This window comes from Lepus europaeus, chromosome 5 (genome assembly GCF_033115175.1).
Source record: "Lepus europaeus isolate LE1 chromosome 5, mLepTim1.pri, whole genome shotgun sequence".
Classification (NCBI taxonomy): Eukaryota; Metazoa; Chordata; class Mammalia; order Lagomorpha; family Leporidae; genus Lepus; species Lepus europaeus.
The window spans coordinates 21,587,187-21,613,034 of record NC_084831.1 but is presented as its reverse complement, the minus strand read 5'-3'; the positions used below and the strand labels follow the sequence as shown (position 1 = coordinate 21,613,034).

The following is a 25,848-nucleotide window of genomic DNA, read 5'->3' as shown; positions in this document are numbered from 1 at the left end:
TCCCAGGTAGAACTGTCATCTACTCCTCAGTAGCTTCTTTGCCTAAACATCACACCAAGTATCCGGACATCCAACATTTCTTAGAAGCTGAGAAGATTAATTCAATCCAATCTCCCTTTTTTCACAGGTTTTTGTTTTGTTTTGTTTTGACAGGCAGAGTTAGACAGTAGAGAGAGAGAGACAGAGAGAAAGGTCTTCCTTCCGTTGGTTCACCCCCCAAATGGCCGCTATGGCTGGCACGCTGCGCCAATCTGAAGCCAGGAACCAGGTGCTTCCTCCTGGTCTCCCATGCGGGTGCAGGGCCCAAGCAGTTGGGCCATCCTCCACTGCACTCCCGGGCCACAGCAGAGAGCTGGCCTGGAAGAGGAGCAACCGGGACAGAATCTGGCGCCCCAACCAGGACTAGAACCCGGGGAGCCGGCGCCACAGGCGGAGGATTAGCCAAGTGAGCCATGGCGCTGGCCTTCTCTCTGCTTTGCAAATAAAATGAAAACAAAGAAATTATTTATTATTTATTTATTTTGACAGGTAGAGTTATAGACAGTGAGAGAGAGAGACAGAGAGAAACGTCTTCCTTCTGTTGGTTCACTCCCCAAATGGCCGCTACGGCCGGCGTTGTGCCAATCCGAAGCCAGGAGCCAGGAGCTTCTTCCTGGTCTCCCATGCAGGTGCAGGGCCCAAGCACTTGGGCCATCCTCCACTGCCCTCCTGGGCCACAGCAGAGAGCTGGACTGGAAGAGGAGCAACCGGGACAGAATCCGGTGCCCACATGGATGCTGGCGCCACAGGTGGAGGATTAGCCAAGTGAGCCGTGGCGCTGGCCCCAGCAAAGAAATAATTTAAAAAAAAAAAAAAAAACACACAGAAAACACTGCAATCGACCATGACTAAGTGCTCCAGTTTCTCATCGTTTCAAGCTGACCAATAGTGCTTACCTGAGCATGATTCCACCCAGACGGATGGCTCTCTTCCAGTCCTTCAGGGTAGACTTTCCAGCCAGATGAACAAAATGCTTGGGGCTGATCAACTGATCATTGAACTAAAGCAGAAAGAGAAATACAAAATAGTCCATCTTAGCTGTACTTATTAAGTACAAAAAAATACACAGATGACATTGCAAGTCACAGTCCTGTATTATACAATCTCTGTCCTGTTGTGTCAAAAGATGATCCTGGAGTCAGCGCTGTGGCGTAGTGGGTAAAGCCACCGCCTGCAGTGCCGGCATCCAATATGGGCACCGGTTCGAGTCCTGGCTGCTCCACTTGCAATCCAGTGCTCTGCTATGGCCTGGGAAAATAGTAGAAGATGGCTCAAGTCCTTGGGCCCCTACACCAGTGTAGGAGGGCCAGAAGAAGCTCCTGGCTCCTGGCTTTGGATCGGTACAGCTCCAGCCATTGCAGCCATCTGGGGAGTGAACCAGCAGACAGAAGATCTCTCTATCTCTCTGCCTCTACCTCTCTGTAACTCTGCCTTTCAAACAAATAAATAAATCTTAAAAAAAAAAAAAAATCCTTCTCTGAGCACAGTCCTCTTTCTTGATAAAGCTATGAAACACACAGGAAGACGAGTGATGAACACAGTGACTAGCACTTAAAATCCACATAGGCCTGAATCAGGTGGTTGGGTCTAGCATTGTGAAGGATGGCCAAATAAATGGAAGGAATGTATCTAGCCCTGAAGACAAGATTCAGGTTGTAGTGGAAGAGTAAGTGTGGTAGAAACCAATATTAGTACTGCAGAACCTCAAAACTGGAATCTCTATTAGAAGATGCCACTATGGTCACTACTATCTATGAATACGGCTGTACCTACCAATGGACACAGAATGAACAATTATTTCTATGTTATACTCTCATGAAGATTATTTTTATCAATAATATTTTCAAATAAACTATCATAATGCACACCAGTGTGAGGCATTTTATATACAGCATTTAATTTAACCTAGCAGTCTTGTAAGACTCTAGAGTGTTAATAATATATAATTATTCTCATTTTTTTAAGGATTTATTTATTTATTTGACAGGCAGAATTACAGAGAGAGAGAGAGGTAGACAGAGAGAGAGGTCTTCCATCTGCTGGTTCACTCCCCAGATGGCCACAAAAGCTGGAGCTGAGCCAATCTGAAGCAGGAGCCAAAAGCTTCATCCAGGTCTCCCATAGGGCTGCAGGGGCCCAAGGATTTAGGCCATCTTTTACTGCTTTCCCAGGCCATAGCAGAGAGCTAGATTGTAAGTAGAGTAGCAGGCACTCAAACTGGTGCCCATATGGGATGCTGGTGCTGCAGGTGGCGGCTTTACCTGCTGCACCACAGTGCTAGCCCCAATTATTCTCATTTTAATACATGAGGTGCCGATTTTTTTTTTTTTAATATTTATTTATTTGAGAGGCAGAGTTACAGACATAGAGAGGTCTTCCATCTGCTGGTTCACTCCCCAAATGGCCACAATGGCCAGAGGTGGGCTGATCTGAAGCCAGGAGCCAGGAGGTCTTCCAGGTCTCCTAATTGGGTGCAGGGGTCCAAGGACTTGGCCCTCTCTGCTACTTTTCTAGGCCATAACAGAGCTGGATCAGAAGTGGAACAGCCAGGATTTGAACTGATACCCATATAGAATGCTGGCACTGTAGGCAGTGACTTTATCTGCTACACCACAGCATTAATCCCAAGATTCTAATGTATTAAATAACCTGTTTAAGGGCACCTAGCTACTTCACTGACAGATGGGATTCCACCGATTCAAAAAATATTGATCACTTACTATACACCAAGCAACATTTTTTTTTATTTGACAGAGATATAGACAGTGAGAGGGAGAGACAGAGAGAAAGGTCTTCCTTCCATTGTTTCACTCCCCAAATGGCTGCCACGGCTGGCGCTGCGCCGATCCGGAGCCAGGAGCCAGGGGCCATGCGGGTGCAGGGGCCCAAGCACTTGGGCCATCCTCCACTGCCCTCTCAGGCCACAGCAGAGAGCTGGACTGGAAGAGGAGCAACCAGGACTAGAACCTGATGCCTATATGAGATGCCGGCGCCACAGGTGGAGGATTAACCAAATGAGCCACGGTGCCGGCCCAACCAAGCAACATTTATGTGCTGGGGATAAACTAATGAACAAACAGATAAGTTGCCTCTCATAGGACTCATATTCTAGTGGAACTTAAATCCAAGTAGGGGGTGCTGTCATGGTACAGCAGATTAAGCTGCTGCCTGGGACTCTGACATCCCATATGAGAGCCAGTTCAAGTCCTGGCTGTTCTATTTCCAATCCAGCACTCTGCTAATATACCTGAGAGAGCAGCAGAAGATGACCCAAGTGTTTAGGCACCTGTCACCCATGTGAGAGTCCCTGCTGGAGTTCATGCTCCTGGTTTTGGCCTGGCCCAGCTCTGTTCAATGCAGCCACTTGGGGAGTGAACTAGCAAATGGAAATCTCTCTCTTACTCCCTCCCTCTCTCTCTCACTGTAACTCTGTCTTTCAAATAAATAAATCTTTAAAAAAAAAAAAAAAAGCTAATTACCTTGACACACTTCACATTTATTCCAGGACATACAAACTTCTTCCATAGGAGGATGGCTTTGCTCTCCCCACAAGTTATGGGATAAGCAATTTCCATGTCTTCATTTGCTTCTATAGTGCTTGCATCTGAAAATGGACAAAATATCAGTGATTTATCACACAATGCTTCCCTAAAGCTCACATTCAGTTTCTCGTCTCCCAGGTCCCCTGGAGGGTAACAGTTCACTCTTGCTGGTATTGTTTTGGGATCCTCTGGAGATCTGGCTTCATAGCTATCTCTTACCAAGCTCTCACTATGTGCCAGAAACCACGACATACTTTTACATATTTAATCTTATTTTTCACAATAATCTTGTCAAGGAGTGATTATTTCCTTTGTAATATTTATAAGTAGATGGTCCTCAGAAAGATAAGGGACTCTCCTAAGGACACACAGCTAAGAGGTAAGAAGTGGAATTTAAAGTCAGGTTTGTTTAATTTCAAAGTTTCTTCCTAATATCTGTCTTCTAGTCAATACTTCAACAGTCCTCATCAGCAACTTCCCCAATGATAGGAATTAACCTTGAAGCTCCTGTCTTTTTTGGCATTTTTATAGACAAAAGTCTTTTCAGCCACCTTAGCAAATTGATATCAAACAATCTGAGAACCCCAGCATCCTAGTCAGTGGTGTCTCTCAATGTGCCACCATCAAACTGATGGCTGTGCTATTGGCAGGGCACTCTGGGTAGGGAGAAAAATGGAAGGCACAGAAGGCAAGAAATCTCAATCAAGGAAGCTAAGGTCAGAGGTACTAGAGTAACAAAAAGGCTTACCAATCCCTTCTTCAATTTTGTGTATCGTGTGAGTTTCTACTGCTACAACTGCCGTGTTGTTTTCCGACCCAGCTTCATAAATCCTGTTGTAAAAGTGTCCATCGATAAACAAACTACATAAATCATGAAAAAATTAATATTCACAGCATGGGGTTAAATTTTGTTTTAATCTATCTCAAAAAAATGAAATTAACATACAAGTCTACATCAATGCTTTGACTAGGTCACTGCTGTATTTAAGCTCAGGCCGCCCAGGTCTGCTCAGCAGCCAGTGCCACAAGAAGCAATTGACAACTTTGCTCCATACAAAGTAAAGTAGTTCTTGTTACGATATAGCACCAGACTCTTCCTTTGTAACTTTAAATACTCATGACATGGCACTGCTTCACACTGTGGGTCTATCCTGACAAGATTAAACATTAACATCAGCAGGCAGTTCAAGACAGGAAGAACTATACTGATGACAGAAGTTGATGTTTATTGGAATCTAGACCTTCCAACATTTTTAAAATACTTTAGCATTTCATAAGGTACCACAACCAAACTACTGACATGACCAAAGGCTAACAGAAAGAAATAGAGGGCCCAGTGCTGTGGCATCCAATATGGGCACCGGTTCAAGTCACAGTTGCTCCACTTCTGATCCAGCTCTCTGCTACAGCCTGGGAAAGCAGTAGAAGATGGCCCAAGTCCTTGGGCCCCTGCACCCATGTGGGAGACCCAGAAGAAGCTCCTGTCTGGCACAGCTCTGGCCATTGCAGCCAATTGGGGAGTGAACCAGCAGATGGAAGACCTGTCTCTGCCTCTCCTTCTCTCTCTGGGTAACTCTGACAAGAGAAAGAGAGAAAGAGAGAAAGAAAGAAAGAAAGAAAGAGAGAAAGAGAGAAAGAAAGAGAGAGAGAGAGAAAGAAAGAAAGGGAGAGAAGAAAGAAAGAAAGAAAGAAAGAAAGAAAGAAAGAAAGAAAGAAAGAAAGAAAGGGAGAAAGAAAGGGAGAGAGAGAAAGAAAGAGAGAAAGAAAAAAGAAAGAAAGAAAGAAAGAAAGAAAGGGAGAGAAGAAAGAAAGAAAGGGAGAGAGAGAGAAAGAAAGAAAGGAAGGAAGGAAGGAAGGAAGGAAGGAAGGAAGGAAGGGAGGGAGGGAGAGAGAGAGAGAGGAGAAAGAGGGAGAAAGGGAAGGAGGGATGGAGGGAGGGAGGAAGGAAAGAAGGAAGAAGGGAGGGAGGGAGAGAAAGAGAAGGAAGGGAGGGAGGGAGAGGGGGAGAGGGGGAGAGGGGGAGAGGGAGAGAGAGGGAGAGAGAGAGAGAGAGAGAGAGAGAGAGAAAGAGTAGACATTTGGCACAGCAGTTAAAGACACTGCTTAGAACACCCATATCTGACATTGGAGAGCCTGGTTTTGAGTTCTGGCTCTTTTTCCAATTCCAGCTTCCTGCTAATGCACACCATGGGAAATAACAGATGATGGCTCAAATGCCTGGGTCCCTTTAACCCACATGGGAGACCACGAGTGAATCCCAGGCTACTGGTTTCAGCCTGGCCCAGTCCTGGCTATTACAGGCATTTGGGAAGTGAACTGGTGGACAGAAGATCTCTCCCTGTCTATCTCTTTCTCTCTGACTTTCAAATAAACAAATTTTTAAAAAGTGATAGAGAAATTATACTGAAAGTAACTAGATGTCAACTAGAGGCGCCACTTAAGGAAGGTTATATATCACAGATCGCTCTAAGATGTTTCTACACATATGGACTCAGATAACCTAACATGGTATACCATCATTCTTCTTCTTTTGTTTTTCTTTCTTTTTACTTGAGAGAGAGAGGGAGGCGGGGGGTGGGGGTGGAGAGAGAGAGAGAAAAAAAAAAGAAAAAGCTCCCATCTGCTAGTCCACACCCCAAATGCCGACAATGGGCCAAGACTGGGCCAGGCAAAGCCAGGAGCTGAGAACTCAATTCAGGTCTCCCACATGGGTAGCAGGAACCCAATTACCTGAGTCATCATCACTGCCTCCCAGGGTTTGCATTTAGCAAGAAGCTGGAATCAGGAGTCGGAGCCTCGTATAAACCCCAGGTGCTCCAATATGGGACATGAGGATCTTCTAGGCTAAATGCTTGCCCCCATGGACATTCTTTGCTTAACCTCTGTAATAACCTAATGTGTTAATTATTACACCCATGTATTTAAAAGCACTGCCTGAATAATCTTCCTCGCATGACTGTCTATCTACCTTCAAGGCGACACACCTCTAGCACAGACCTCCCTTCTGAATTCCACATCAGGACACAGCTAAACTGGATGAATAAACACATTTGGATGTCCCACTGGAGTCTGTTGAATTCATTATGTCTAATATAACCACCAAGGTCTCTTTTCCCATCCTCCAAACTACTCTTCTGCCTATATTCTCCATTCTTGTTAATAGCACCACCTGTATCTCATAGAAATCTGACCTAAGATAGGAATCTGGGAACTACACTAGATTTCTTCCTTTTCCTCTATCTCAATACCTACATAGTAGGGGTGGACACTGTGGCATAGAGGGTAAAGCTGCCGCCTGCAGTGCCAACATCCCATGTGGGCATCAATTTGAGTCCCAGCTGCTCCATTTCTAACCTACCTTTCTCCTATGGCCTGGAAAAGCAGAAGATGGCCCAACTCCTTGGGCCCCTGCATCCATGTGGAAGACCTGGAAGAAGCTCCTGGCTCCTGGCTTCGGATTGGCCCAGTTCTACCACTGTAGCCATTTAGGGAGCGAACCAGCAGATGAAGGACCTCCCTCTTTCTCTCTGCCTCTCTATAACTCTGCTTTTCAAATAAATTAATTAATTTAAAAAATACCTACAGGGGCCAGCACTGTGGCGTAGTGGATAAAGCCGCCACTTGCAGTGCCGGCATCCCATATGGGCACCAGTTCGACTCGGGGCTGCTCCACTTCAGACCCAGCTCTCTGCTATGGCCTGGGAAAGCAGTAGAAGATGGCCCAAGTCCTTGGGCTCCTGCACCTGCCTAGGAAGACCCAGAGGAAGCTCCTGGCTCCTGGCTTCGGATCAATGCAGCTCCAGTCGTTGCGTCTGGTTGAGGAGTGAACCAGCAGATGGAAGACCTCTCTCTCTCTGCCTCTCCTCTTTCTGTGTAGCTCTTTCAAATAAATAAATCTTAAAAAAAAATCTACATAGGGCCGGCACAGCGGCTCAATAGGCTAACCCTCCGCCTTGTGGCGCCGGCACACCAGGTTCCAGTCCCGGTCGGGGCGCCGGATTCTGTCCCGATTACCCCTCTTCCTGTCCAGCTCTCTGCTGTGGCCCGGGAGTGCAGTGGAGGATGGCCCAAGTGCTTGGGCCCTGCACCCGCATGGGAGACTAGGAGAAGCACCTGGCTTCTGGCTTCTGGCTTCAGATCAGCGCGGTGCGCCGGCCGCAACACACCGGCCGCAGCAGCCATTGGAGGGTGAACCAATGGTAAAAGAAGACCTTTCTCTCTGTCTCTCTCTCTCTCACTGTCCACTCTGCCTGTCAAAAAAATTAAAAAAAAATCTACATAGTCAATAAATCCTGCCAGATGCATCTCTATAACACCAGCCATCCTCCTTGTCTCCATCTCCCCTGCTGTAGTCTTAATTCAGGCCTCAGCATCTGTAATCTGGACTAGTCTCCAAGGATCTGATATTTTCTCACACCAGAGTAATCATGTAACTCACTCTCTCTAAATCCTTCAAGAACCCTCTCTCCTCATTTTAAAGCCCCAGGGCAGGCATCTGGCTGGCAGGTCATTAAGCCACCTTGGGATGCCTGATCCCATATTGGAGTGCCTGGGTTCAAATCCCATTCCCAATTCCAGCTTCCTGCTATGCACATCCTAGGAGGCAGTAGGTGATGGTTCAAGTAGTTGGCTCCCTACCACCTAAGTGGAAGACCTGGATTGAGTGCCCAGATCCCGGCTTTGGCCCAGCCCCAGGTATTGCAGGCATTTAGTGAGTGAACCAGTGAATGAGAGTGCGCTCTGTGTACTTCTGTTTTCTGCCTTTCAAATAAATAATCAATTTAGAAATAAATAAAGCCCTAAACTCTCAATATGACAATTGAGCCCTTTCAGGATGTGGCCCCTACTTTCAACTCTCCCCAAACCCTAATTTACTATCCAAGGCCCAATAAAAACAGACTATTTGCAGTTCCCAAAATTCCCACCCTCTCTCACACTTTTTTCTTTTCTTTTCTTTTCTTTTTTTTTAATTTATTTGAATTCAAAGAGTTACAGAGAGAGAGGGAGAGACAGAGATCTTTCATCCCTTGGGTTCACTCCCCAAGATGGTTGCAATAGTTAGGGCTGGGCCAGGCCAAAGCCAAGAGCTAGGAGCCAGGAGCCTCATTCAGGTAGCAGGGGCCCAATCAATTGGGCCATCTTTCGCTGCTTTTTCCACTAGCAGGGGACTGGATCAGAAATAGAGCAGCTAGGACATGAACCGGCACCCATATGGGATGCCAGCGTTGCAGGCAGCAGCTTTATCTGCTAAGCCACAACACTGGTCTCCTATCTTTGCTCTGATACTTCTACGTCTTCTCAGAATGTTTTATTAAGTGGCCTCTATGATGTTTTTCCTTCCATTCTAATTCCTCTAACATCATCATCCACCTCTTCCTTTGTAACCCAACCACATGTTGGTTTTTGTCATAATATACAACACTTTTTTGTTAATTAATTAATTAATTTTTAAAGAATACAAATTTCATAAGTAGAACTTTAGGAATATAGTTATTCTTCCCACCATACTTGCCCTCTCACCCACACTCCTATCCCTCTTCCTCCTCCCTCTCCCCTTCCCAGTCCCATTCTCCATTAAGATTCATTTTCAATTAACTTTATACACAGAAGATCAACTCTATACAAGATTGCAACAATTTTCACACACACACACAACTGTTTGAGAACTACTTTTACAGTTAACTCTCATACTACAACTCAATACCTATGACACTTAACATATACTTGTTTATCTGTTTTCCCTTGGGCATAGTCTAGGAGATCCCTGAGAGGAGAGATTATATCTTTTTGTCTATTCAGGTGTGTAGGCTTGGCACATAGCATCCTAACCGGAACATGGCAAAGCACCTAATAAATAGTTGTTCAATGAATGAGAACTGTGATAAACATAACTTGATTTAGGTAAGGTAAATAAACTCATTCTAAGTTGACTAGTAAGTGAAACACACCTTAAAGGAATAAATTCTCACACATAGTTTCAACAACCAGTGAACTACATTTAGGGGGCAGAGGCCACATTTTTATGAGTAAAGATTTTATTATCCAAAGCAACTCAAGATAGTAGTGGATCTAGTTTCATTCTCTATACATACCAAATCTATAGTCAAAAGTCATAAAATTTGCATATTCAAAATATTAAGGCACCACTAGGTTCTGATATCCCTTATGAATTATCAAAATAAGCTAAAATCTGTTTATTCAAACTTTAAAGTTAAGCTTATATTATTGTAATCTAATCTTCTGAAAAATCAGTCCACATATAGTTCTTATTTTTTCTTTTAGTTAAGTTCTTTCTATCTGAACATTAGGGGGAGATATTTTGATTAATTAAATGTTAGATAAATAATTAAAAATTCTCAAACAAGTAGATGATTGTGACATAAGGTAAGGGGTACCCTACTGAACTGAAACAATCACTACATCTTCCTATGACCTTAAACTTTCTAGTAAGAAGAATATGAGCATGAAAAGGAACACAGGGCCACTCCTCCTCCAACTGAACTATTCCACTACACTTGGACTGAGTGTACTCTACAGAAGAAAGTCAATCAGCACACTGAGTACACCTACACAGCACTATATTCCTGACTGCACTATGAATAAAGGTAAAGTTCTACTGTGAAACCAAAGCTAACTGTAAAGTTAAGAATGGTGGTAGAATCCTAGTACCTTTATTCTGCTTGAAAATTTGTTTCTTTAAAAAAAATTTTTTTTCTGTTTATACCTGAGAACTCTTTGTTTTTGTAAGATTTATTTGCTTATATATTTGAAAGGTAGTGTGACAAATGGAGGTAGAAAGAGGGAGAACTTCCATTCGTGGGTTCACTTCTCAAACAGCTGCAATGGCAAGGGCTGGGCCAGACTGAAGCCAGGAGCCTGGAACTCCATCCAGGTCTCCCACATAGGTAGCAGGAGCATTTGCAGGAACTGGACTGGAAGAGGGGCAGCAACGATTTAAACCAGCACTTCCACTAAGAACATTTTTTTAAATGTTATTTCTTTGGAGCAGGTGCTGTGGTGTAGCAGGTAAAGCAGCTGCCTGTAGTGCCAGCATCCCATATGGGTGCTGGTTCAAGTCCTGGCTGCTCTACTTCTGGCCCAGCTCTTTGCTATGGCCTGGGAAAGTAGTAGAACATGGCCAAAGTCCTTGGGCCCCTGTACTCACATGAGAGACCTGGAAGAAGCACCCGGCTCCTAACTTTGGATCGGCACAGCTCTGGCTATTGTGGCCAACTGGGGAGTAAACCAGCAGAGGGAAGACCTGTCTCTCTGTCTCTCCTTCTCTCTCTGTATAACTCTTTCAAATAAAAAAAAAAAAAATTTTTTTTGACAGGCAGAATGGACAGTGAGAGAGACAGAGAGACAGGTCTTCCTTTTTGCCGTTGGTTCACCCTCCAATGGCCGCCAGGGCCGGCGCACTGCGGCCAGCGCACTGCGCTGATCCCAAGGCAGGAGCCAGGTGCTTCTCCTGGTCTCCCATGGGGTGCAGGGACCAAGCACTTGGGCCATCCTCCACTGCACTCCCTGGCCACAGCAGAGAGCTGGCCTGGAAGAGGGGCAACCAGGACAGAATCCGGTGCCCTGACCGGGACTAGAACTCGGTATGCCGGCGCCGCAAGGCGGAGGATTAGCCTATCGAGCCACGGCGCTGGCAAATAAATAAATTTTTTTAAAAATGTTATTTCTTTGAAAGGTAGAGAAAATGTAGAAAAAGAGAGAGGGAGAGAACTCCAATCCATTGTTTACTTCTCAAATGTGCACAAGAGTGGGGCTGGGCCAGGCCAAAGCTTGAAGCAAGGAACTCAATCCAGATCACCCCAGTGGGTGGCAGGGACCCAGCTATTTAAGCTATCACCTGTTGCCACCCAGAATGCACATTGGCAAGAAGCTGGAAGCAGGAGAGCAGCTGGAAAGCGAATCCAGGCACTTACTGGGCCAAATGCCTACTCCCCTGAGAACCTTTTAAGTATTTTAAAAGAGAGATTTTATTGGAAAAATATTGGGAGGGTGGTTATGGGGGAAAACTGGTATAATCCAAAAATTGTACTTTTGAAATTTATATTTATTAAATGAAAAAAGAAAAGTATTAACCATTTTTTGAAACAAAATATACGCTGAACAACCCTTCAAAACTCCCCAAATTATTTCAAGCCTTTTAGATACCTTAGTATATATTTAATATCAATGAAGTAAGTTAAATGACATATTTTAAAGCCAACTTACTGATAATATGAAAGTATCATCTTAGACACTGTGTTAGACTTCATGTATTAATAGTAGAAGATTGTTATCAGTCTACTTTTGACTTTTTTTTTTTCCATTTGAAAGACAAAGTTACAGAGAGAGATAGGGAGAGACATAGAAAGAGATCTTCCATTATCTGCTGGTGCCTCTTCTGGTCTCCCATGAGGGCACAGGGACCAAGGACCTAGGCCATCCTCCACTGCACTCCCGGGCCACAGCAGAGAGCTGGCCTGGAAGAGGAGCAACCGGGACAGAATCTGGCGCCCCAACTGAGACTAGAACCCGGGGTGCCGGCGCCACAGACGGAGGATTAGCCTAGTGAGCCGTGGCATGAAAGACGTTTTTCAAAAGAAATACAGATGGTCAGCAAACCCTGAAAAGATACTCAGTATTAAAAAAATGCCCACATTCCATATCACAGGAATTTGGTTCCAGCTCCTGACACCAGCTTCCTAGTAATGCAAACTTGGGTAGGCAGCAGGTGATAGCTCAAGTATATTGGGTTCCTGCCACCCATGTGGGAGACCTGGAGTGAGTCCCTGGCTCCTGGTTTCAGTGCAGCCCAGTCCTGGCCATTGTGGGCATTGGGAGGAGACCAGCAAATAGGATTTCTCTCTATGTCTCTGATTCTGTATCTCCCTCTGTCTGCTTCTCAAATAAGTAAAAATAAACAAGTAAAAATTTAAAAAGCAATTCCTTCATTTCTGATCCAGCTTCCTGCTAATGCACACCTTGGGAAGCCACAGATGATGCTCTACACATTGGGTCCCTGCCATGCACATGAGAGATTTGGATGGATTTTGGCCTGGCCCATCCCCAGCTGTTGCAGGCATTTGAATGGAAAATACCGTATTCTCTCTTTCCCCCTCTCTGACATTCTGCTTTTCAAATACACAAAATACATTTTAGCTCTTCTTCCAAATTTACAGTGATCCTCTGAACTCCAAAGCACTTTCTAAGTATCTCAGCATTTCTTAGACGTTGCCTATGTAAGTGATCTCTATTTACATATGAGGGGGCTTCAAAAAATTAATGAAAAATGCACATTATTTCCTTTTTAATTTACATGAAATGCACAGAGACAGAGATAGCTGAAGATCTCCTACTTATTGGTTTACTTCCCAAATGCCCCCAACAGCTGGGGCTGAGTTGGCAGCAGCCAGGAGCCAAGAACTCAATCCAGGTCTCTCATGTGGGTGGCAGGGACTCAATTACTTTAGCCATCATCTGCTGCCTTCTAGGGTGCCTATTAGCAGGCAGCTAGAATCAGAAATGGAGCCAAGACTCGAACCCGGGAACTCTAAAATGGAATAGGCATCTCAAGCAGCATCTTAACAGCTGTACCAAACACTTGTCCCACATCACCTTTTTTTCAATTTTTTTTTTATTTCTTTTAAAGATTTATTTATTTGGGGGCCAGCACTACAACACAGCGGGTAAAGACGCCACCTGCAGTGCCAGAATCCCATATGGGCACCTATTCGAGTCTCCGCTGCTCCACTTCCAATCCAGTTTTCTGCTGTGGCCTGGGAAAGCAGTGGAAGATGGCCCAAGTCCCTGGGCTCCTGCACCCATGTGGGAGGACCCGGCACAGCTCCGGCCATTGCGGCCATTTGGGGAGTGAACCAGCGGATAGAAGACTTTCTCTCTCTCTCTTTCTCTCTCTGCCTCTGCCTCTCTGTAACTCTGCCTTCAAATAAATAATCATTTTAAAAAATTTATTCAGGCCGGCGCCGTGGCTCAACAGGCTAATCCTCCGCCTAGCGGCGCCAGCACACCAGGTTCTAGTCCCAGTCGGGGTGCCAGATTCTGTCCCGGTTGCCCCTCTTCCAGGCTAGCTCTCTGCTGTGGCCCGGGAGTGCAGTGGAGGATGGCCCAAGTGCTTGGGCCCTGCACCCCATGGGAGACCAGGAGAAGCACCTGGCTCCTGCCTTGGGATCAGCGCGGTGCGCTGGCCGCAGTGCACCGGCCGCGCCAGCCATTGGAGGGTGAACCAATGGCAAAAGGAAGACCTTTCTCTCTGTCTCTCTCTCTCTCTCTGTCCACTCTGTGTAAAAAAAAAAAAAAATTATTCATGTGTTCAAAAGTCAGAGTTAGAGAGAGAAAGGAGACAGACAGTGATCTTCCATCTACTGGTTCACTTCCCAAATGGCTACAACAGCCAGAGCTGGGCTGATCTAAAGCCAGGAGCCAGGAGCTTCTTCTGGATCTCTCACATGGGTACAGGGGCCCAAGTACTTGGGCTATTTTCTGCTGCTTCCCCAGGTGCACTTGCAGGGTGCTGAATCAGAAGTGGGACAGGCAGGACTCAAACTGGTGATGCTGGTGTTGCAGGGGGCAGCTTTAACCACTATGCCATAGCACTGGTCCTGCCACCCACATAGGAGATGCAGATGGAGTTCTGGCTCCTGGTTTCTACCTGGCCCAGCCCCCAGCTGCTGTGGCCATTTGGGAAGCAAACCAGTGTATGGAAGATCTCTCCTCTTCTGTCTCTCTCTCCCTTACTCTGTCTTTCAAATAAATAAATGTCTCTAAAAAAAACACACTTCCCCAATTTTTCAGAATATCCATATCTCTGGCCACTTACCCTTGTTGAACAGGCTGCAACTGCAAGATCACTTGGGTTTTAGTGTCTTCAGGGTTCTCCCCTTCATTTCCTTCAGTGGGTACCACAACCACATCCCCCACTGGGACGCTCACTTCTGCATTAGCCATCTTTCACATGAAGTCAAACAGCTGGGGCTGCTGTCAGAAACAAGAAGCACCAGTAATTTCATCTGTTTTGAAATGATGGAAACCACAGGAAGGTAATGTCAAGACGATGACTACCGATTCTACGCGTACCCCAGAGGTCATGGTCCTCTAAAAAAGACAGAAACTAGGAGAAGGAGCTGACATAGGCTTGGATATTTCAGGAATGCCTTGGCACTCACTTGCTGTTACAGATTTTCTTAGTGTGACTCACCTAGCGATGAGCTGGAGCCAGCTCTATATACTCTTGAGAACTGACTGTGTGCCTCTCATCTCAATGCAGAGTATAGTGACATCAAGTTGGTAGACTGAGACAGCCACGTGTGAAATACACACACCACAGAAACTGAAAGCACTACAAACCAGGGTTTGTTGCTTTGTTTTCCAAAATGTGGATGCAGTCAACACAAGTTCCATCCCACTGCTCCTGGACATTAGGAATTTTATCTATATTCTGTGAAATCAGTCATAATACCTTACCAAGTGCTCTTTTGTAAATACTTAAAAAGAATCTGCTAATTAACTCAACTGGTCGGGATGGTAAGGGGACTGATGACTTGCATTGGGGAGATCTCTAATAAAGGCTGAAGTCAATTCACATATGACATCTAGGAACTTCTTAATACCCCTTTGTCTCAGATTGAATAGATATAATCTTCCCCGACATTCTCACAGAGCTACTGAGGAAATCAGTGTCTAGCACCATGTACTCCTTGATTCTAAAATAACTCAAAGCACAGCAGGTGTTGTGCAGCAGGTTGAGCTGCCACTTGGGATACCCAAGTGTGTCCCACATTGGAGTGCCTCATTCAAGTCCCACCTACGCCATGCTTCTGATCTAGCTTCCTGCTAATGCACCTGGGAGGCAGCAAATGATGGTCCAAGTACTTGGGGTTCCTGCCACCCACATGGGAGACCCGAATGGAGTTCCTGGCCACTGACTTCAGCCTGGCCTACTCCTGGCTGTTGGAGCATTTGAGAGTGACCCAGCAGATAGAAGATCTCTTCCTCTCTTCTCTCTGCCTTTCAAATAAACAAGAAAAAAAAAAGTAACTCAAAAGTATGGTCCCAATCTTTAAAAAAAATATTTATTTTACTTATTTGAAAGGCAGAATTACAAAGAGAGAGGGAGAAACAAAGAGAAAAAGAGATCTTCTACCTAGTGGTTCACACCCCAGATGGCTGCAAAAGCTGAGGCTGGGCCAAACTGAAGCCAGGAGCTTGGTACACTACCCAGGTCTCCTATGTGGGTGGCAGGGACCCAATTAATTGGACCATCTTCCACTGCCTTCCCAGGAACATTAGCAGAGAGCTGGATCAGAAGCAAAGCAGCCAGGACTGGAACCAGCACTCCAATATGGGATGCCAACATCCCAAGTGGCAGCTTAATTTGCTGCACTACATCACTGGTCCCCAATGTCCCAATCTTTTTTTTTTTTAGAAAACTTTTACTTAATAAATATAAATTTCAAAAGTACAACTTTTGGAGTATAGTGGTTTTCTCCCCCCATAACTACCCTACTACCCACAAACCATCCCATCTCCTACTCCCTCTCCCATCCCATTCTTCATTAAGATTCATTTTTAAGGCCGGTGCCGTGGCTTAACAGACTAATCCTCTGCCATGCAGCGCCGGCACACCAGGTTCTAGTCCCGGTTGGGGCGCCAGATTCTATCCCGGTTGCCCCTCTTCCAGGCCAGCTCTCTGGTATGGCCTGGGAAGGCAGTGGAGGATGGCCCAAGTGCTTGGGCCCTGCACCCGCATGGGAGACCAGGAGAAGCACCTGGCTCCTGGCTTCGAATCAGCGAGATGCGCTGGCCGCAGCGGCCATTGGAGGGTGAACCAACGGCAAAAAGGAAGACCTTTCTCTCTGTCTCTCTCTCACTATCCACTCTGCCTGTTAAAAAAAAAAAAAATCATTTTTAATTATCTTTATATACAGAAGATCAACTTAGTATATACTAGGTAAAGATTTCAACAGATTGCACCCACATAGCACACAAAGTATAAAGTACTCTCTGAAGACTAGTTTTACCGTTAATTTGCATAGTACAACACATTAAGGACAAAGGTCCTACATGGGGAGTAAGTGCACAGTGACTTCTGTTGTTGATTTAACAATTGACATTCTTATTTATCATCAGTGATCACCTGAGGCTCTTGTCATGAGCTGCCAAGGCTATGGAAGCCTCTTGAGTTCACAAACTCCGACCTTATTTAGACAAGGCCAAAATCAAAGTGGAAGTTCTCTCCTCCCTTCAGAGAAAGGTACCTCCTTCTTTGATGGCCTGTTCTTTCCACTGGGATCTCACTTACAGAGTCTTTCATTTAGGTCATTTTTTGTCACAGTGTCTTGGCTTTCCCTGCCTGAGAAACTCTCATGGGCTTTTTAGCCAGATCTAAATGCCTTAAGGGCTGATTCTGAGGCCAGAATGCTGTATAGGGCATTTGCCATTCTATGAGTCTGCTGTGTATCCTGCTTTCCATGTTGGGTCATTCTCTCGTTTTTAATTCTATCAATTATTATTAGCAGACACTGGTCTTATTTATGTGATCCCTTTGACACTTAATCCTATCTTTAAGATCAATTATGAACTTAAACTGATCACTTTAACTAGTAAGATGGCATTGGTACATGCCAACTTAATGGGATTTGGAGTCCCATGGCATGTTTCTAGCTCTACAATTAGGGTTAAGTCTGAGTGAGCGTGTGCTGAACTGTACATCTCCTCCCTCTCTTATTCCCACTCTTATTTTAACAGGGATCAATTTTCAGTTAACTTTAAACACCTAAGAATAATTGTGTGTTAATTAAAGAGTTCAACCAATGGTATTAAGTAGAAAAAGAAAATACTAAAAAGAATTAAAATAGTAAGCTGTTCCTTGACAGTCAGGACAAGGGCTGATCAAGTCATTGTTTCTCATAGTGTCAGTTTCACTTCTACAGGTTTCCTTTGAGGTGCTCAGTTAGTTGTCACAGATCAGGGAGAACACATGATATTTGTCCCTTTGGGACTGGCTTATTTCACTCAGCATGATGTTTTCCAGATTCCTCCATTTTGTTGCTAATGCATTGTCCCAATATTAATGAAAACTTAGAAGGCGCCAGGATATTCTGCATCCGTTAGTCTTCACAGTTATAAAGAGAGAATCACTTAAGAAAAGTATAAGAGTGCAGCCATATTTACTTCAATATGTGAGTATGTGAAGACCACTTGGACTGTGCCTGAACAGAGCAGGCACACAACGCATGCAAGCTAGAATATGTAACTGGTAGTCAGAAGACCTAATTTACACTTCAGCTCTGCCACAGTGCCTGTTTGCCTGTAATATACATACTTAGGAATGACATTTAAAGTCTCCCTCATTGATCTCAAGATACTTCTCCAGTCGTACATACAACTACTCATATCCCAAATATTTTAAGCTCTAGCCATAGCGAACATATGATAATATACTTGCAGGTTTCTGTGCATTTGAGGAGAGCACTTGGCATAATAATTGAGATCCCCGCTTGAGATACCTGCATCCCATTATCAGACTGGATTCAAGTCCTAGCTCCATTCCTGATGCCAGTTTCTTGTTAATGTGCCTCCCAGGAGGCACCCAGTGATGGTCCATGTATTTGGGTCTCTACCACCCATGTGAGAGACTTAGATTGGCCTGGTCCAGACCTGGCTGTTGTGGGCATTTGAGGAGTGAACCAGCAGATGGAAAACATCTCACTCTTTTTGCCTTTCAAAAAAATACAATTAACTGTTCCTACACTGCATCCTCTATGAGGACAGGTGCTCTGTCTTCTCTAAAAATCTGTGTACCCCCTCCCATAGTACAAGTTAGTCACTTTTTTAATTTTTAAAGACTTTCTTTAAAGATTTATTTTCTTCCTTTTTTTTTTTTTTTTTTTTTGACAGGCAGAGTGGACAGTGAGAGAGAGACAGAGAGAAAGGTCTTCCTTTTGCCGTTGGTTCACCCTCCAATGGCCACCGCGGTAAGCGTGCTGCGGCCAGCGCACCGCGCTGATCCGATGGCAGGAGCCAGGTGCTTCTCCTGGTCTCCCATGGGGTGCAGGGCCCAAGCACTTGGGCCATCCTCCACTGCACTCCCTGGCCACAGCAGAGAGCTGGCCTGGAAGAGGGGCAACCGGGACAGGATCGGTGCCCCGGTGTGCCGGCACCGCAAGGCAGAGGATTAGCCTAGTGAGCGGCGGCGGCGGCCTATTTTCATTTATTTTAAAGTCAGAGTTAGAGCAGGAGAGGCACAGGGATAGAGAATTTTCCATCCTCTAGTTCACTCCCCAAATGGTCACAATGGCCAGGGCTGGACCAAGCCAAGGCCAGGAGTCAGGGGCTTTATCTGGGCCTCCCACATGGGTGCAGGGGTCATCTTCCACTGCTATTCCCAAGTAAGGAGCTTGATCAGAAGTGGAGCAGCCAGGACTCAAACCAGCACCTATGTGGAATGCCAGTGTTGCAGGTGGCGACTTTACCCATTACATCACAATGTCAGTTCCCCCATCAATCCATTATTATTATTTTTTGACAGGTAGAGTCAGACAGTGAGAGAGAGAGAGACAGAGAGAAAGGTCTTCCTTTTTCCATTGGTTCACCGCCCAAGTGGCCGCTACGGCCGGCGCGTTGCGGCCGGCGTGCTGTGCCGATCCAAAGCCAGGAGCCAGGAGCTTCCTCTTGGTCTCCCACGTGGGTGCAGGGCTCAAGTTCCTGGGCCATCCTCCACTGTACTCCCGGGCCACAGCAGAGAGCTGGACTGGAAGAGGAGCAACCAGGACAGAATCCAGTGCCCCAACCGGGACTAGAATCCAGGGTGCCAGTGCCGCAGGCAGAGGATTAGCCTAGTGAACCGCAGCACCGGCCTCAATCCATTATTTTTAAAGACTTACTTATTTATCTGAAAATCAGAGTTACAGGGAGAGAGAGAGAAGGTGAGAGAGAGAGAGCAAGCCTCAATTGGCCAGTTCTCTCCACAAATGGCCAACAGCCAAGGCTAGGCCAGGCCAAAGCCAGGAGTGCCATTCAAGTCTCCCATGTGGGTGGCAGGGGCCCAAACACTCTGGCCACTTTCCACTGCTTTTTTGGGGCCATTAGCAGGGAGCTGGATGTGAAGTGGCACAGCCAGGACACAAACTGGCACCCATATGGGACACCAGCGTTGTAGGCGGCAGCCTTATCCACTATGCCACATTGCCTGGTTCAATTAATTTTTGTTTGTACATGACCTAGTTAAAGCTCCTCATATCTGGCTTCTATTTTTGCCCTTTATGATTCTCACATGTGAACCTTTTGCCAAGGAGGATGCTGTGGCACAGTGGGTTAAGCCACCTCTTGAGAAAGAGAGAGATCTTCCATCCACTGGCTCACTCCCCAAATGCGTGCAACAGCCAAGGCCGGGCCAGGCCAAAGCTAGGAGCCCAGAACTCCATCCAGGTTCCCTTCCTTTTTTGTCTACTTCTTCTGGCGACTGCTTTCACACTCCACTTCATGTAGAGGTCTTCTGTGACTTCCTCATGTGAATCTGAGCTGGTGTTCTTCCTCCCTGAGCACTTGCAGTACCCTGGCATAACCACCACTCTGTCCACCTCTCCCCATCAAACTGTATATCCTGGGCAAGGACTGCTTTCCTTTCTTATTATTAGAGAGGCAGAGAGAAAGAGACAAAAGGAAAACTCCTATTGTTAAATGCCTATAACAGATAAGGCTGGGCCTGGCCAGAGCCAGAAACTCAATTGAGGTCTCCCACCTGGGCGTTAAGGACTCAACTCCTTGAGCCATCACCTGCTGCCTCCCAGAGTGTCCATTAACAGGAATCTAGAGTCAGGAGTAAAGCAAGGACTTGAACCCAAACACTCTAATATGGGACGCAAGCATGCAAATTGGTATCTTAACCACTAGGTCAAACGCCTGCCCCAGAACTGCTTTTCTTATTCAGCAGCTCCCCTGTGCCCAGCACAATCCACAAATGGTCACGATGGCCAAGGCTGGGCCAGGCCAAAGTCGGAGCCAGAACTCCATCTGGGTCTCTCACGTGGGTGGCAAGGGCCCAACTACTTGAGCCATCATCTACTGCTTTCCCAGGAGCATTAACAGGGGGCTAGATTAGAAGCAGAGCAGCTGAAACTCAAACAAGTGCTCCAATATGGGATGTCAGCATCACAGGCAGCAGTTTAACCTGCTGTACCACAGGCTGGAACTATTTTGGATGTGGCTCCTTGCTAATGCACCTGGGAAAGCAGAAAATGATGGCTCAAGTACTTGAGTCCATGTCACCTATGTGGGAGACTTGGATGGAGTTTCTGGCTCCTGGCATCATCCTGGCCCATCCCTAGCTGCTGTGGGCATTTGGGGAATGAAACAGTAGATGGGAAGATCTGTCTCTTCCTGCCACTATCTTTCAAATAAGTAAATAACCTGAAAAAATTATCTTAATCAAGCTAACATTTATTAGACACCTAAATACTGTTACTATGACATATTTAACTTAAATGATCTTCTCTGATAATCTCTCAGCTTAGAGGAGCAGCCAGAACATTCCTCTTGTGTTCTAAGGTTTGGGAGGATAAGGAATAAAATAAGACTTTTTATTGAGGAAGGTATTAATGAGGAAGCTAGCCAACCACTTAAGCAGAACATCACAAAGGGGACTCAACCTTAGGGTGGAAGACTGAAATTATAAGCATCCTTCTAATTGTGCTTCCATAGCCCATTATTTAGCTAAGCCAAACCATTGATTTTTAAATTTTTGAAAGTACCTTTTTGGAATAAGAAATATTCCATAAATTTGCTACATGCTAATACTAGCTTTTGAAAATTTAAAGCACCTTTTTTTTTTGGGGGGGGGGGGAGTCATAAGTTGACAGCTATTTATTACTCCAAAAAAGTACTGTAAATTTTAAAAAATTAGCAGCTTAGGTAAATGGGTTATAGAAGCACAATTAGAAGGATGCTTCTCGCCGGCGCCGCGGCTCACTAGGCTAATCCTCCGCCTTGCGGCGCCGGCACACCGGGTTCTAGTCCCGGTCGGGGCACCGATCCTATCCCGGTTGCCCCTCTTCCAGGCCAGCTCTCTGCTGTGGCCAGGGAGTGCAGTGGAGGATGGCCCAAGTCCTTGGGCCCTGCACCCCATGGGAGACCAGGAGAAGCACCTGGCTCCTGCCATCGGATCAGCGCGGTGCGCAGGCCGCAGCGCGCTACCGCGGCGGCCATAGGAGGGTGAACCAACGGCAAAAGGAAGACCTTTCTCTCTGTCTCTCTCTCTCTCTCTGTCCACTCTGCCTGTCAAAAATTAAAAAAAAAAAAAAAAAAAAAAAAAGAAGGATGCTTCTCATCCCAACCTTATACCCTAAGACTGAGTCCCCTCTAAGACATTCTGAATAAATGGTTGACTAGCATGATTAATGCTTCCTCAGCAGGAACTCCTATTTTACCCCTGACCCCTCCCACACCTTGGAGCCCAAGAGGAATGTGCTGGCTGCTCTTCTAAGCTTCTGAGAGTTTATCAGAGAAGACAATAACCATTCACAATGCTCAGAGACAGGAGTCTGATTCAACATGGCAATTCATATATTCTTTAGAGGAGCAGGTTTGGGTTGAATATCTTTCATTACCCTAAATACTATCTTCCTAGTGAGTAACTAGAAACCAGCTCTGTAGACTACACTGGCTTAAATGGAAGGTCATCTCTTAGAGTCGAATGTAAACTGAAAACTAGCTCTTGTTTATAGCAACAAAAACTCTGGAGGCAAGATGGGTGAGTTGGTCCTCTGGGTGTTTTGTGGAAGGGACCTTAGAGTATACACGGTGAAATCACACATTTTGTAATTCTAGGGGAATGCACACAAAGGAAATATGTCAAATTTTTAAGAAAAAAATTATTTTGTAGTTACTTACAAAGACAAAAAGGATGTGTTCAAAGTAAGCACATGATTGCTCACGCTCTCAGAACATTAAACAAATGATATCTAACCTATTTGGATTATCAATTTTTGTGTCTTGAAAGCCAATGTCTGAAATATGACAAGGTGCTAGGTTTGAAGTAACCACAGGTGTCACATGATTGCAGGAACACTGAAACTGGGAGTTGAAAAGAATAAATGCCAAATAATCTGAAGTTTTCTAACTCCAAAACATGTTCCTACTCGAACTTTTGTAGACTGTGCCTATTCTCAAGAAATTTCCAAATTAAAAAACTTTATTATTACTTAAAAGCCAAAACTCCCAGACCCTAGGCCAGTGTTGTAGTGTACCTACCCCATATGGGCGCTGGTTTGAGTCCCAGCTGCTCTACTTCCAATCCCGCTCCCTGCTAATATGCCTTGGAAACCAGCAGAGGGTAGCCTAAGTGCTTGGACCCCTGCACCCATGTGGGAGACCCAGATGAAGCTCCAGGCTTCAGTCCGACCTGTCCCAGCCGTTGTGGCCTTTTGGGGAGTAAAATAATGGATGGAAGATCTCTTTCTCTGTCCCTCGCTCTCTTTAAAAAAAAAAAAAAAACTCTTGGTCCCATCCCTGTTTCCTTCTCATACTTTTAGTATGTGATCCAGAGTGCTACCAGATGTAACAAAGCCAACAGATTACATAGAGTCACAGTGGGGGAAGCATCCAGAGCAAGCAAAGTCCCTTGTAAATCACAGAATGGAGAAATACTATGCAGGTGTCTGGGGAAAGCAACGGGATAGAGAGAGTCTTCAGAGAATCATCCCATTAGAGTCCAGCAGACTTTTCCTTAGGGCAGGACCAAAGTGGGGGCCAAACTTAATAGAAGTTAGCTATTCAATGTGTTGGCTAAAGTAAATATGATTGAAAAGGGAATCATTTAAGTCGGTAGACATTAAGTATAACTAATTTGTATACAACTTAGAAGAGACAATCTAACAATAAGTTCCCCAAATGCACTTCGGGAACTCTCAGAAGAGAATCCCTCTAAGCTTACAATTATCCAATAGTCCCTTTCTCTAACCCTGCAGGCAAAGAGGAAAACCACATTTCACAAAAAAAACGTCAAAGCGCTCATTAAGAAGTGGTTCTGAAAATTCTCTCATTTGTTTAAAGAATCCAGGGCTCCCCTGCATCCTGAACAGCCAAGCCGCCTTCTGCTGGGAAGGTCAAGCTGCACGTGTCTTACTCTGGGAGCCACTGGCCAAGACACGCAGTCACTTGCTGCTCTCACCTCTCCTTACCCCTCCAGTACACACCTGGCCCAGCCCTGTGTCAAAGCAGGGGCACCTTCATCTTTCCCTCAATGACCTTCCCTCCAGCCCCCGTACACCGGGCTGCCCCCTCTCCACCGGGAGCTGCTCCAATCTCCCCCGGCCCCTCCTCTCCTCCCTTACGCCCCCGCATCTGTGGGAAGGCCCACATCCCAGTCCCCCCATCGCGGGGAGAGCAGCGGGCTCCTTCCCCTTTGACTGAATGCCCGAGGCCTCTAACGCGCCCTCCGGGGAGGCCTGGACCCTCCCAGCCTCAGAACCCCGTCCCTGTCTCGCTCCCGCCGTCACTTCCGAGGGTCTCCTCGCGGGCCGGCATCCGCTCTCCCCTGGCCTACCGCTCCCCTCCCCCTGGGCAGCACCCAGGCCTCTACCCAGATCCTCACGCCAGGGCCGCTGCTCCCCGGGACCCCGCCTTTTGGGGATACCCCACGCTCTGCGGACCCCGCGCCCAGGCCCCGGGCGCCCAGGCCTCAGTCCGGAGTCGCTCTGGCCCCCGCGGGCCCCTGGGCCGAGGACTTCCGGGACCCTCGGTCCGGGGGCGCCGGTCCCCCCCCCCCCCGCCCCGGCGCAGGGCTCGCCGGCCCCGCCGCCCTCGGCCCAGGGCCGGAGCCCGAGCGGCGCGGACGGCCGCGCTGGGGGCGGCCCGGCCGCTCGGGCGGACCCAGCGGCAGCGTCCCCCCACCCCCCCGCGGCGCCGCGACGTCCGCTCGCTCCCCGGCGGCGGCGGCGGCACGCACAGGGCGTGGGGAGGCGCCCGCGGAGGCAGCAGCCCCCCGCCCCCTGCGCGCCCGCCCGCCCTCGCCGGCCGCCGCGCGGCCCCCGCGCCCGCCCCCCCGCCCCCACCCCACCCCGCGCCCGCGCCCGCGCGCCCACCCCTCCCCCTCCTCACCGTCTCCGTCGGGCGGGCGGGCGGCGAGCGGCCAGGGCGGGCGGGCGACGGAGCATGCGCAGAGGCCGCCACGGCTGGTACCGCCACCGCCGCCGCCAGGCCGGGCTTCAACACTTCCGGCCGCCGCCGGCGGCGAGCCGGCGCCTTAAAGGGGACGCGTCCCTATTGCCGGTCCCGCCGCGGACAGCCCTCAGCAGCGGGATTTGGACTTTACCCTAGCGAAAGTCTTCGTGCAGCGTTGGAAAGGTCGCTAGGGACCCCAGTAACTCTTCTTTCCGCACTTTCATAGCTAAGGAAAAATAAGACCCAGAAGAAGGCGCCACCATAACTGGGGACCAAGCCAGATTTCTCGACTCCTCTGGAGGACCCTGCCCCTTCCCCTTTCCCAAACCCTGTTTAAGGACGCTCCTGGCTGATCAGACCTTCGAGTTGCGACCCAGCTAGGAAGTTGGAGTCAGGCCTGAGCATACCTCAGTAACTGGTGGCGAGCCCCTGAGGTGTTCTGACCAGGCCTGGCGCAAGCCTCTCGTGCCCGTGGGGTTCTGGGTTCAGATGCTGACTTTGTGGGAAGTTCCTTGACGGCCGAAGCCTGTGGCATGTCATGTGAGTGTGCAAAGGAGTGACCCTCGAGGCCGGTAAGAGTGACTGACAGATAGTAGGACCTTTCGGTGGTCACGCCTTGGCCTGGTGCGGTGTAATCCCACAGCGACCCTGCCTGGTAGGATTCTTTTCGCTCCCGTTTTACAGGTCAGGAAGAACGGGAAGTAGGAGAAGCGAACTGATCCCTCGAGGTCGTGTAACTTGTGAATGGTGAGGCCAGGAGCGGCCCTTCCTTCTCCACAGTCCTTGGGGATCGCCACTGACATGCTGCTGTTTTACTGAGAACCGATGAGGGGGCCGGCGCTGTGGCACAGCGGGTAAAGCCCCCGCCTGCAGTGCCGGCATCCCATATGGGCGCCGGTTCGAGATCTGGCTGCGCCGCTTCCGATCCAGCTCTCTGCTGTGGCCTGGGGAAGCAGTGGAAGATGGTCCCTGCATCCACATGGAGAAAGCTCCTGGCTTCGGCCCAGTTCCATCCGTTGTGGCCATCTGGGGAGTGAACCAGCAGATGGAAGACTTTTCTCTTTCTCTCTGCCTCTCTGTAACTCTGCCTTTCAAA

The 25,848-nt window shown here is 47.2% G+C and overlaps 1 protein-coding gene across 11 annotated transcripts in view; it reads right to left on the bottom strand.

Moving 5' to 3' along the window:
* GMEB1 (glucocorticoid modulatory element binding protein 1) overlaps positions 1–25,243 on the bottom strand; it is a 45,055-nt gene extending 19,812 nt beyond the window's left edge. Inside the window, exons 1-5 of one of the 11 annotated variants that reach the window (XM_062190794.1) lie at positions 25,160–25,243; positions 14,413–14,570; positions 4,330–4,442; positions 3,519–3,643; positions 936–1,039 (exon numbers count right to left, since the gene is read on the bottom strand). In XM_062190794.1, coding sequence (XP_062046778.1) covers positions 936–1,039; positions 3,519–3,643; positions 4,330–4,442; positions 14,413–14,540 — 470 coding nt within the window. In that variant the 5' untranslated portion in view covers positions 14,541–14,570; positions 25,160–25,243. Of the gene's footprint in view, positions 1–935; positions 1,040–3,518; positions 3,644–4,329; positions 4,443–14,412; positions 14,571–14,790; positions 14,808–22,841; positions 23,842–24,183; positions 24,207–24,689; positions 24,754–25,159 lie in introns of those variants that run through there. The other 10 variants (XM_062190798.1, XM_062190793.1, XM_062190791.1 and 7 more) reach the window with 10 other exon arrangements.
* Between the last annotated feature and the right edge of the window lie 605 nt (positions 25,244–25,848).